This window comes from Schistocerca nitens, chromosome 10 (assembly GCF_023898315.1).
Source record: "Schistocerca nitens isolate TAMUIC-IGC-003100 chromosome 10, iqSchNite1.1, whole genome shotgun sequence".
NCBI classification, from domain to species: domain Eukaryota; kingdom Metazoa; phylum Arthropoda; class Insecta; order Orthoptera; family Acrididae; genus Schistocerca; species Schistocerca nitens.
Window position 1 is genome coordinate 114,620,413 of NC_064623.1, and position 13,697 is coordinate 114,634,109.

The 13,697-nt window shown below is 39.0% G+C and overlaps 1 protein-coding gene across 1 annotated transcript in view; it reads right to left on the reverse strand.

Moving 5' to 3' along the window:
• LOC126209916 (titin-like) overlaps nucleotides 1-13,697 on the reverse strand; it is a 285,842-nt gene that overhangs the window by 226,565 nt on the left and 45,580 nt on the right. The window contains exon 5 of the mRNA XM_049939036.1: nucleotides 7,562-7,782. Within this exon, the coding sequence (XP_049794993.1) occupies nucleotides 7,562-7,782 (221 nt within the window). The remainder of the gene's footprint in view (nucleotides 1-7,561; nucleotides 7,783-13,697) is intronic.

Here is a 13,697-nt window from a genome sequence, read left to right on the forward strand (position 1 = left end):
AGCAGTGTGAAATATTATAAGCAAGAAAGATCACAAAGAAAAGCTGGAATCCCCAGATTACCGCAGCATGCCACCAGCGGATGCAAAACAAAATTCCACAGCCCACTGAGGCAGTTTAGTATTGTGTGTTATTTCATTTTCGGCAGAAGTGGAACTGTTGCCGCTGCGTCAGGCCATTTCAAATGACTTTTTATAGTTTACAAACTCTATAGACACAACTTCTTATCTGTGAAAAATGCACTGCCAACAATTTGGAGACTTCAAAAAGGAAGGAGGAAAAGGAAACGAAAATTCACGGATTCAGAGATGACATGCGATATTACTGGTGTGGAGGTTCAGCCATGGGTAAAGCAAGTGGTAGACTTTGGTTTATTGGAAGAATACTGGGAAAGTGCAGTCAGTCTACAAAAGTGCTTACAAATCACTTGTGTGACCAGTTCTAGAATATTGCCCATGTATGAGACCCTACCAGGTAAGACTAACAGGGGATACTGAACGTAAAAAGAGAAGGGCACTGCAAAATGTTACAGGTTTGTTTAATACATGGGAGAATGTCACAGGGATACCAAAGGAACTGAACTGACAGACTCTTGAAGACTGACGTTAGCTATAAACAAAGTTTCAAGAAGTGGCTTTAAATGATTATACTAGGGATATACTACAACCCTCTACGTATTGCTCACACAGGGATTGTGAGAGTAACATTAAAATAATTACTGCAGGCACAGAGGCATTCAAACAATCATTCTTTCTGCACTCCATACATGAATGGAACAGGAAGAAATCCTAATAAATGGTACAATGGTATGTGCCCTTTCCTATGCACCTCACAGTGGTTTGCAGAGTAAAGATGAAGATGTAGTTGTGATTAAAAAATCAAGTCATGTTTACAAAGAATGTGACAGTATGAACTCACTTATCAGTATTGTACCTGCCAACTTTTGGAAAGGACAATCAGTAAAACCCACATATGACAAAAAATCTAATGATTTTTGACATATCCCAGCCTGACAAAAATAATACTTCTGGGTTGCAAAACACAATAGTTCATGCTTTAAATAGGATACATCAAATAAGTCGCATCTAATGACATCATAGGCCAATGATTTGTAGGTGAACATAGGGATCAAGAAGAAATCCATGTTAAACAGGAGCAGCCCTGGTGAATACTTGTTTGGAGCGTACATAACAGGTCTTACTTGATAAATTAAGCAGACATGCAATAACTGAAAAAGGCTTTACACAATAAAACTTGTTTAATGTAACACAGGCAAGAAATAATATAATCCACACCGCAAATCACATGCCAGTTCGCCTTTATAATCATAGCTTCCTGCAAAAAGTCTTGAGAACATGTTTTTCATAACAGGGACCAGAATTTCTGGTTTTCAAAATAGAAATAGACTCCAGAGATTCAATGGACACGGATGATCTGAACTCTCTTCTATTTTTCTTCACAATGCTGAAAACACATTGACATTCTGCTATGGGGTATGATGAGAATAGATAACATTACCCTAGAAATTCAGTTAAATTTAATAAGTCCATCAGCTCCACAAATTCTTAATATTTGTGACCAACTGGAATCATTTGCAGCCAAAGTGTCATCCACTTGAATAGCTGTGAACGTCTTCTGAACCTCATTAACTACATCATCTGTAGTTTCATTCTCTTCCTTGCATAACATCACGCGAAACTTTTCCGGGGGCAGGAGGGGGGGAGGGGGGGGAGGCGTTGTACCGAATTGAAGAAAACAGCATATTCAATTTGTCTAACCTAGCAACTTGAGCATGCTTTACTACCTCATCCTTCAGTGGAAGCCTGACAATTATGTAGTCACAGGCAGTTAAAAAGTAGTTCCTCACTGATGAAAAGAAGAGAGATTTATCTGTAACCTAGAGACCATTCACTATGTTTGAAGTCTGAATGCCAATAACTTAACTCATCATTGCTTCTTTGATTCTGAATCAAGCAGTACTCAACTTCAAGCAATGACGAGCTTTCGACAATTTTGGGCTTAAAAAACTTGGTGAACAACAGTTTTAGTAAATGCATTAGAGGTTCTAATAAAAAGTGAATTTGGGGGGGCAAAGACTGACGGGCAGCATTCAATTTGTCAAGTACAAGAATAGTCATGTGAAGGGAAGTGCAAAAGGCACTGTTCAAGTTTGATGACAGGAACATAAACAATTTTTCCTCGCGTGCTGCAGCAGAAGCCTTACTTTTTAGTACAGGTTTGTTACATTTAGAAGAATATGCTACTCTTTTAGGAGCATGTGTAGAATCAGAATCAAGAATTCTCTTCTTCTGACACTTTTTGGATCCATTTTGTCCAACGCTAGGTATTCTGAAAGATGTCAAGCTTGTGGAAATGTTTTGGGTACATAATATTGTAGTGATTTGAGAATTGCTGTGTAAACTATAAAACCACTCAGCCTTCCACCGTCTCGAACACATGATATTATGGATATGAGTGTGGGATGGTATAATCCTACCTACTGTGCATCACGTTTGGGTGTGCATGTTTAAAATCAGTTGTGGGAAGAAAGTAGACGCGGCGGACGAATGGCACCAACATTTACCTGTTGGGCAATCCATAGATGTTTTAGTGAGTGTGTAAGGAAGAACCGTGGAGTTTATATGTAGCTCTGTGCTTATTGGGTTGTTGACTATTGTTATTAAAACAAAGACAGTTGAAAAAGAGCTCTTAAAAACTTTTGACATAATCTTGCTATAGGCAAGACTTATTTTCTGATTTATGTTAAAAGAAAGTTGGCTTTGATACCATAACTTTTCTTAACTGTAATTTAATTTGTTTCAGACGTTCGACTGTAGGAGGGACTTACCAGAAGTTATATATTTATGCTGAAAGTGAGAGTTTTATTGTGTATGACAGTCAAATACATCGTTAACTGACGAAAACCAAAGTTTGTATATCTACTTATATCATAAGTAGAAAGAGTCTAAAAATTCCTGTACCAAGCGTAATTCGACAGAGAAGAAGTCATGATGATTTCCAGCAGCTGGCTATCCAGTAAAGTGACTGCAAATTCCAAGTAAATCACCTCGTAAAGAAGTGGAAGGTGGTTTGGGGGGATAAACCGAAATAACACAGATTCACACCCACACTTTAAGTCAGAAACGTAAGAATGTGGCGACTTGTGGGAAAGGACTGAGAAAACAGGAATTTTAAGTGAAGAATGAGAAAAGAAGCTGGCTGTTACATGTTGCCATAGAAGACAAGGGATTACTCTGAGAAATTAGAATAAGTTCAAGTATCCAACGGAGCAAAATTTAAATGGAAAAACGGTGAAGAAATGAAAAATTCACAATGATAAAAACAGCAAAGATGATTTCGAAGTATTTGTCTAAAAATACACATAGAACACTTCAACCAAGAAGATCCAGAGTGGGCAGTATACAGCTCTCACACAGACCGCGGTGATGCAGAAACCAACAAACATCCGACGCCGCCGGCACCAGATGCTGTTCACCAGTGCTGACCTGCCTCCACATCCACTCACCTACACACTGTGAATTCTAGGCCGGGTGAGCACAAAACAAAACTTGATTACTTTAGTAAGAAGTTGTAGAACATACTGTTGAAAGCAAGAGTTTTATTGTGTATGAAAGTAAAATACATCATGTTGTGTACATAGTTCCGCGTAGTCAGCGCGTACTCAACTTTCCCACTAGAGCGCGCCCCGCTAAGCACAACAGCGCAGGCGCAGCGCTCGTCCATCCCCGCACTACGAGATGGCGCTGTCTTAGAGACGGACCAAATTCTGCTTCCGCCGATCCGCGTATTAATATGTAACGCAGCCAATGAGATTGCTGCTAACGTAGAGCCTTTTCTCCTCGCGGATCACACTCGTACAGTGATACCTGAATGCGCGAGGTTATTATAACGAGTGTACAGACCTCCGATTAGTCAGTCTGCATTTGTCTGCATTAGTCTGTACCAGTCTACATTTGTCTGTACTAGTCTATAGTCAAGTTTCAGTCTACGCCTAATAAGATTACCATATTCCTGTACATAGCCACGAAGATAAATGTATAGACACTTTTATCAAGTATCAGAGATATATGTGAGAATATGATTAACGTACCAAGACCAAAGGAACTTCAGATTGTCAATCGTAAACAGCATCCAGAATCAAGTTACGTAATGTGTATGCTTTTTATTATTTTAATAAATGTGTGTGAAAATTAATCAAGTTCTGTTTAAAGTTGGTCACCGTCAATCTGCTACTCTAAGCGTGTAAGTGGCATTTTTATCGTCTGACCTAACGGCAGAAGATAAACACACCACGATAAGACCACGAGACATATTGCTGACACTCGCCTACTTCGTTAGAGCGACAAGGCAAATAATCTGATGGTGTGTGTACCGAAGGTCTTACAGTATGCACACCACACATCATTAACTGACGAAAAACCAAAGTTTGTATGTCTACTTATGAAATAAGTAGAAAGAGTCTAAAAATTCCTGTACCTAGCGTTATTCGATGGAGAAGAAGTCAAGAGCGTTTCCAGCAGCCGGCTATCCAGTAAAGAACAGTGGCTTCAAATTCCAAGTAAGTCACCTCGTAACGAAGTGGAAGTAGTTTGGAGGAATAAACCGAAATAACCCAGATTCACACTCACACTTTAAGTCAGAAACGTTAGAATATTATTTCCTCCTTGAAGAAAGAACGAAGCGCATCCCACTGATCCAGTTGTCTATAAAACATCTGCCTAAAGATAACCACCTGGTACATACATGCTTCAGAATTTTCTTTGCTTCTTTACTGCACAAGTTCCGAAATTTCTAAAAGCATTATTTTCTTTTGACACTCTGCTTTAAGAAATAAAATATACCAAGGATCTCATCCACTGTAATGGTAATCTTCCAGCTCCTTTTCAACTGCAAGATTAATCAGATGGCAAACGCAACCTATGATGGCAATACCTGGTTTAACTTCCTTCAGATGTGCTGAAACACCATTTCTGTGTCCTATCATATATAGCTGGCCGTCCATTACTTTCCTGAGGGGCCGGTGCAGACACGAAGGGGTTACGATGTGCTCCCACACAATATGACGATCCTCCCTCGTGCTGGATCCTCGACATCGAGTATGTCTGCCCTCACATTCTGGTGCAGAACATCTGACCACTGTTGCACCAGAATGCCCCACAAATCTGGATACTGCACGATTAGACCGACCGTCGAAATTGACGCTAACAGTGAGGTCCCTTTCACACAAGTATGCGGCACCTCCGTGTCCTTCACAGTGACCACTCGACACCTTTCTCTGTTCGTAGTCCTTGCATGCCCTACAGGCCTGGCAACAACCCTAAATACAAAAAACACTAATGCACTCTGTTGGCTGTTCTACGTGTCATAGAGAATTTTAACTCTACTCATTTACATATTGTCGACGGCGTGTACGTGCGCAAAGTTACGTTGACAACAGACTGTGTCTGCCGGGTGTCTCACATTTTTTGTCAGGCAGTGTACTATTAAGGGTGAGTGAACTGTAGAGATAAGGGGGGCAGAAGATTACATATCAGAAGCAGTCTTTGGCAAAGCTACGCAGATTCATAACAATTCTAGTGATGAAGTCTCAAGTTTATTCAAACAAAATTTAACTGAATAGTGTTTAGAAATGAACAGCACACTCACGATGTCTTCCCATCATTAACGATTCCGCACATCGTCACAGAATGTACAAAAAGTGCTTAAAATCATTCTCGTGAACCTTTATGTTCTGTGGAATCCTTATATTATACACGAGGAATTTCACTTGAGAAAACTGTAAAATTGTGAGACAGAATTGCTGCTCAGTACTACTTTTTACTTTCAGCACACAAAAATTTCAGTACTGCCACAGGTGCACACAACTGCAGTGTCCTAACTGTCCTTTCCCATTATTATTAATGATTCCGTATTACATTTCCCACATTTTAAGTTTCCTTTGATGCTATTATGAATTTTAACACTGGTTTTCATACAGATACCTCCAAACAGTGCTTCGTATTCCTTTTCAAAGTCAGCCTCGAAACAAAGCAGAAAATGCAGACTATATGCAAAGTTATTGATCGTGTAAAATAACATTAGCGTGGCAAGCGTGATTTTCACTGTCGGTGTGTTGGGTCACTGCAGCCTGTATTATAGGTTGGCAGTGCTTGAAAGGGTAGTAAAGCATGATGAGTCACTGCCTTGATGATAATCACAATCTGACAATAGCGACTCTAGTAAAAATCTTCCTTTTGCTCATTGTGTTGTATTCAAAAGCTTTAATTTAATTTCACAGCCACTTATTCAAACCGCTTTTGAAGACAGCCATCTCTATAATGAGCTTTCATTAATTAGTTACTTCTGTGAAATACGCTAATCTGTACTAGGCATGCAGTCTTAGGTTGGTACGACTTGATGTTAGAGATTCGAGATTCTCCGATTTCCACTCTCTTTCTCCCCCAGAATGTCCCCAAACTAAGTGACCAACTTATTGTCAATAAGTGGTAGATTTTGTGCCTATTGTTCCCTGTTTATGAAGACTGTCAACTTTAGTATTTTAACCAATATTGTCTTACAAGTTTTATTTACCATAAATTTACCATAATTTTATAATGATTATCAGTCATAAGTCTCACACTAAAAAATGAGTATCTTTTTTAATGTGGCTTCATGAAAGACTTGCTTCTGTGTTTTATTCACACCACTGTACAACAGAAGGAAGAGAGAAGCCTATGCACTTTGTGTGTGTGTGTGTGTGTGTGTGTGTGTGTGTGTGTGTGTGTGTGTGTGTGTGTGAGCACTCAGCCACAGCCTTTATGACTGTATATTGTGGAGACACAAGCAAAACCAATTGCTGTTAGCAAGAAACAAAAACATTTATTTCAGATTTATTAAATAGAAAAAACTCAAAATGTTTAAATTACAGATTTTGAACAATATAAAGAGAACAACAGTAAGAGTAATTTATTCATTTTTGCTTGTTCTGTTTCCTATGCTTTCCTGTAGTTTACACATTTTTGGGTCAGTCCACTGAATAGTGTAAAAAGGGGATTTTACTGTACATTCTCTTTCTTCTTCCACATAAGAATTTAACTGCCGCTAACCTATTTCTTCCCAGTATGGTGTACACACAACATGAAGTTTAACTTCACAAAATGCAGTGAAAATAAATTTATTATACAAAACGCATCACGCACATGTTAAAAGCCATTCACGTGTTCGCTGACCACACTTTTCTATATTTCACAGTTAGTTTACACCTTTGGGGGGGCATTATTGAAAGCTTCATGTTGCAAGTAGCGAACACTGGGAAGACATGGGTTAACTGAAACTGAGAGTCACATATGCACAGTATTTTTTACAATAGCAACAAAAAATGTTTTCGAAGTAGGTATAAGGTCCAAAATGGTATTCCAGTAAGTGTGTAAAGGACACTCATACAAAAATGCATTTCACTTTTTTACTTATGAGCAGTTATGTGGAGTATCCTGTTAACATTTCTGTAAAAACAACTTCCTTTCAGAAGCAACTGAGCACTAATAACAGCACAAAGATAATTACCCGAGTTTGCAGATTGGTCACACAGCAATGCTGAAACCCGTGATGATGCAGCTGCTGAAGGACGCAATGTGGTGGTGGAAACTCCTCCTGAAATTGGTAGCTGGTGGCTCGTCGACACCAGAGGGGACACAGAGCCAGATGCAGAGCCTTCGTCACTCCCATTGCCAGTTGTCGAGACCACTTCTTCGGTAGCAAATATCTCCAACAGTGAACGTTCGATCCTGTTAACATAAGATCAGCAGAAGCCCTTTTTAAAAAATCAACAGATGTTCACATAAATAATTATTTTCACAGATTAAGGCACAAAAACAAATTTTTGAGGATCATCGTAACAACCTTTGAACATTTATCTAGTGACCTAAAAGGACAGGGGAAAGGTAAATCAGCAAGTTCCCAAATATCCAGTTGTGGGTTATTAAATTTGCAGATTACTTGTGCATAGGTCAGAGATTGTGGAGAAAATAATAAAAATCTCAGCCTGAAGTTTACTCTCATAATTAGATCAAATATTTTCATTATAATACACCCTTATGCATATGACTCTCACTTTACCACCAGAAGGTGTATAGGACACTGTTCCATTGCTGGTCATTCTTAAAATATTTTTCCATTTTTCTCATGTTGTCTTCAGGTAAATGTAGAGATTGTACCCTGTAACTTTGCCTAGTCACTAAAAGATGATAATTTTCAACCTGTTGTTTCTGGCAAGTTACGTGTAAGTTATGTGGCAAACTTGCAAATCTGACATGATGCTTGTTTTGCAAATGCATTAAATAACTGAGAGTTTGTTGTGTGTAAATTCATTGTTTAAAATTCTTGGATGTGCATATCGATCAGATCTTGGAAACCACACATCACAGATCTTCTCGAGTCCAGAAATATTGGTTCTACACGCAATTGCTGAGCCTGGCGATGAAATTATCAGAAAATTAGCTTACTCTGCAAATTTCCATTCACTGGTCACATGGATTAAATTTGTGGGGCAATTCCAAGCACAGACACAAATTATTATTCCAGAATGAGATTTTCACTCTGAAGCAGAGTGTGCACCGAAATGAAACTTATTGGCAGATTAAAATTGTGTGCTGGAACGAGAACTCAGGACCTTTGCCTTCTGCGGGCAAGTGCTCTACCAACTGAGTTACCCAAGCACGACTCACGCCCCGTCCTCACTGCTTTACTTCTGCCAGTATCTCGTCTCCTACCTTCCAAACTTCACAGAAGCTCTCCTGCGAACCTTGCAGAACTAGCACTCCTGGAAGAAAGGATACTGCGGAGGCATGCCCTAGCCACAGCCTGGGGGATGTTTCCAGAATGAGATTTTCACTCTGCAACGGAGGTTTACAGGAGAGCTTCTGTGAAGTTTGGAAGGTAGGAGACGAGATACTGGCAGGAGTAAAGCTGTGAGGACAGGGTGTGAGTCATGCTTGAGTAGCTCAATTGGTAGAGCACTTGCCCACGAAAGGCAAAGGTCCCAAGTTCAAGTCTCGGTCCGGCACACAGTTTTAATCTGTCAGGAAGTTTCACAAAGTATTATTGCATAGAAAAATGCTACACACTTCACGCAGGCAACTGTTTAAAAAATAAGGCATACAAACAGTGTCACAACAGATCTGTTCTGTTATGAAGTTTGTTTTGAAGACTTAGACACAATTTTAAAATAATAGTAGCATTTGTGAACTGAGTACTATAGTCCGTTTAAAATTATTTGATGGGTGACATTTCACGTGTTGGAGGTATCTTCCTCCCATTAGAGCACTCAACATCACACCCAAACTGTTTGCCATTGACAAACTGCCACAACAAATGGTCAGTTCATTCCCGTTACTTGTCTGGCCTTTTTTTTTTTTTTTTTTTTTTCCCCCCTTGTTTTGTTTGGATCCCGAATCCTGAGTCCAGCTCTTTTATTTCACATTTTATTACATGTGATAAACACACACAAAACAACAAACACAAAACAATGGTTACAAAATAACACAAATTTCATACACACCACTAGCCAAAGACTACTGGATGATCCTTTTGCACTAGATGCAATTCCATTTCACATATTCGATAATTGTCATCACAGAGATCGGCTTATAGTAGGTAAACTTCATATGGTGTGAAACCGTAGGCAGCAAATGATTGTTGCAACTGGTTCTATAGACACAACACTATAATCTGAGGGTCTTAAATAGTGTAGTGGTAAGGATACAGTCTGGGAGACAGAAGGCCATGGGTTTAAATCTCTTCGGATGATATCTTTTCTATTTTTAAATCTTTATCAACATTATTATTATTATTATTATTATCATCAAGAATATTTATTATTATTTTCAGTTAATTGGTTTCAGTGTAATTTCTTTTATTTTTAGTCATTTGTCACAGCATTTTCATAATTGTAGTGACTTTATTTGCTTTTGTTTTTCTCTCTATTATTTTTTTTTTTTTTTTTTTCATTTAGAATGTGCTGGTGTCACCTGTAAATCGTAAATGACTTCCAACCAGGACCACTTATCGGTTGGTACCGTGTCAGCTTCCACACCAAAAGTTCTGTCTCGAGTTTGCTCATACAGATCAGCTTTAGTCACCGTGAGCAAAGCAAGCACGATTAGTAGTTCTGCCGCAGACTGACCTTCATTTTCTTGGATATGTTGCACATCTAGAGGTTGTGGTTAGGTTACGACACAAGTGTAAATTCAGAGTTACAAAACATGTTGATTGGCTCAGTTCAGTCACTGGTCATTTAAAATCAGCTACCGACAGAGCATCTCACATTCCTGTCATAACTGACGGCAGCAGCTTCCAAGAGTGCTCCGCATTACAAGAACAGCATTTTAGTACTTGTGAAGTGACCTGCTGGTTTTGTGCATAGCCTTTAACCGAGTGGTAAATGATGTGGCAACATTGTAGTGCCAAGTGACAGATGTCAATCATCAAGTAATTTTAATTCGATTACAGTAACAAAAATAGTCACTATAAACAACAGAACTGTACTATTGCAAAGAAAGGAGCAATATATGTGGTCATAAAAATGTGTGATAGCCTCCCTTGTGAATTAAAACTGCTGGCCAATAATGAGAAATTTTAAAAACAAATTGAAATCGTCCCTGTGAATGTATTGACTTTCCCTACGAATTAATTCATTGCATTCTTGTCGGGTCAGCAGCCAGACTGTTCTGTCATCTCGACTTGATTTTTCTATGGACCATCTTCAGGTGGGAATGCTGTCTGCTAAATCTCACCATAACTGATTGCTGCCACGAACAACAGAGTTTTATACAATGCGGAAAACCAACAGTGCCTGTGAGAGAAATTATTATTGTTGCCCCTTAACACTAAGTGAAGGCACAGCGATCCAGTGGTGAAAGCTGGCTGAAACGATGAATCACTATGGAGTATGTGCCTCCTTGTCTGAGTTAAGGACCGTTGTTTTTTAAGATAAAACAGGATTCCTTACAGGAAGCTCTCATCTCTATTTATAATTTTATATGACAGTCTAATTTCAATCAAGTCCTTTAAGACACAGTCCAAATGCAACAAGTTAGCATCCAACATGTAGGGACCTTGAGGATGTTTGTGAGGGAAGCTGATGCCATCTTGTATACAGAAACTTTAAGCTTGTGTACATGCACAATGGCTTCACTGACAAACTGGCTACACTGACCTTTGCCAAAACCAGCAGAAGACGTATATAGCTCAGTTGCTCTCCTACCATATGATGGTAGCATACCTTCAAGGATACGAAGGATTTTACAAAGACATAATATTAAAGTGTATTTCAGGACTAAGAGAGAGCGGCATTTACAGAATCCCTTGCCATTGTGCTACACACAATTACTACAACCTTAGGAATCTGTGGTGGGGGAGCACTGCATAACTTGTGGACACAGAATAATGTACAGTGAGACACAGGTAGTTGGTGCAGTGTCTCACTATTGGGACCCTACCTTATAGGAATCGACTGAAATTAGAGTGGTAGATAATATTTATAAATAGAGATGAGAGTTATTCTTTAAGTAAAATGTGGAATCATGTTCTGTCTCAAATTAAACAACAGTCTTTCACTAGGGTGGCAGAGGCATATACACTGTAGTGATTCACAGTTTCTCACAGCTTTCATCACAGATGCGCTGTATGTTCACTTTGCATCACGAGGCAGCAGCAAGAATTTACCTAGAAGGCACGTTAGTTCTCCAAGATGAATATAAGTGCAACTGTTCATGGCAGGAATCAGTTCTGGCGAGGTTTAGTGAATAGCGATCTCACCTGAAGATGGTGACCATATGGAGCATTGAAAATTCATGTGAAAACGAATGTATGACCAGGCTGGAGACCTGACAAACATATAATGAAATTATCCCTGGTTGGTATTCCTAATCCACAAATGAATATCTGAGAACTAAGAATGTATGTGGTTAGAGCACTTTTTTTAGATTAACAAAAATCATAGATTCCATCTTACATTTTCTATTTTTTTTTTTTTGTAGAATAAGATAATTTTCTAAAAAATGCAAGTCTGTAAAAAGCCATCATTTAGCCATGTTTTCACAGAGAAAATGTATCTTGCATGTAAATCTACAGACATGGTCTACATCGTGGTGAGCTGTCATGAGTATGGCCCATTGAGCATGTAAAAAGACTAAAAACTGACAGATAACAATACTTTTATAAAGTAGACCTAATTTTACTTTCTTGACAACATCTGTTTCATAGACTAATCTATTATTATATGATTCTATACACAAAGTCATGGGTGACTGGAATTCGAGAGTAGAAAAGTGGAGAGACGGAAACGTAGTAGGTGAATATGGATTGGGGGTAAGAAATGAAAGAGGAAGCCGCCTGGTAGAATTTTGCACAGAGCATAACATAATCATAGCTAACACTTGGTTCAAGAATCATAAAAGAAGGTTGTATACATGGAAGAATCCTGGAGATATTAGAAGGTATCAGATACATTATATAACGGTAAGACAGAGATTTAGGAACCAGGTTTTAAATTGTAAGACATTTCCAGAGGCAGATGTGGACTCTGACCACAATCTATTGGTTATGACCTGTAGATTAAAACTGAAGAAACTGCAAAAATGTGGGAATTTAAGGAGATGGGACCTGGATAAACTGACTAAACCAGAGGTTGTACAGAGTTTCAGGGAGAGCATAAGGGAACAATTGACAGGAATGGGGGAAAGAACTACAGTAGAAGAAGAATGGGTAGCTCTGAGGGATGAAGTAGTTAAGGCAGCAGAGGATCAAGTAGGTAAAAAGACGAGGGCTAGTAGAAATCCTTGGGTAACAGAAGAAATATTGAATTTAATTGGTGAAAGGAGAAAATAAAAAAATGCAGTAAATGAAGCAGGCAAAAAGGAATACAAACATCTCAAAAATGAGATCGACAGGAAGTGCAAAATGGCTAAGCAGGGATGGCTAGAGGACAAATGTAAGGATGTAGAGGCTTATCTCACTAGGGGTAAGATAGATACTGCCCACAGGAAAATTAAAGAGACCTTTGGAGAAAAGAGAGCCACTTGTATGAATATCAAGAGCTCAGATGGAAACCCAGTTCCATGCAAAGAAGGGAAAGCAGAAAGGTGGAAGGAGTATATAGAGGGTCTATACAAGAGCAATGTACTTGAGGACAATATTATGGAAATGGAAGAGGATGAAGATGAAATGGGAGATACAATACTGCGTGAAGAGTTTGACAGAGCACTGAAAGACCCGAGTCGAAACAAGGCCCTGGGAGTAGACAACATTCCATTAGAACTACTGACAGCCTTGGGAGAGCCAGTCCTGACAAAACTACCATCTGGTGAGCAAGATGTATGAGACAGGTGAAATACCCTCAGACTTCAAGAAGAATATAATAGTTCCAATCCCAGAGAAAGCAGGTGTTGACAGAAGTGAAAATTACCGAACTATCAGTTTAATACGTCACAGCTGCAAAATACTAACACGAATTCTTTACAGACAAATGGAAAAACTGGTAGAAGCCGACCTCGGGGAAGATCAGTTTGGATTCTGTAGAAATGTTGGAACACGTGAGGCAATACTGACCTTACGACTTATCTTAGAAGCTAGATTAAGGAAAGGCAAACCTACGTTTCTAGCATTTGTAGAGTTAGAGAAAGCTTTAGACAATGTTGACTGG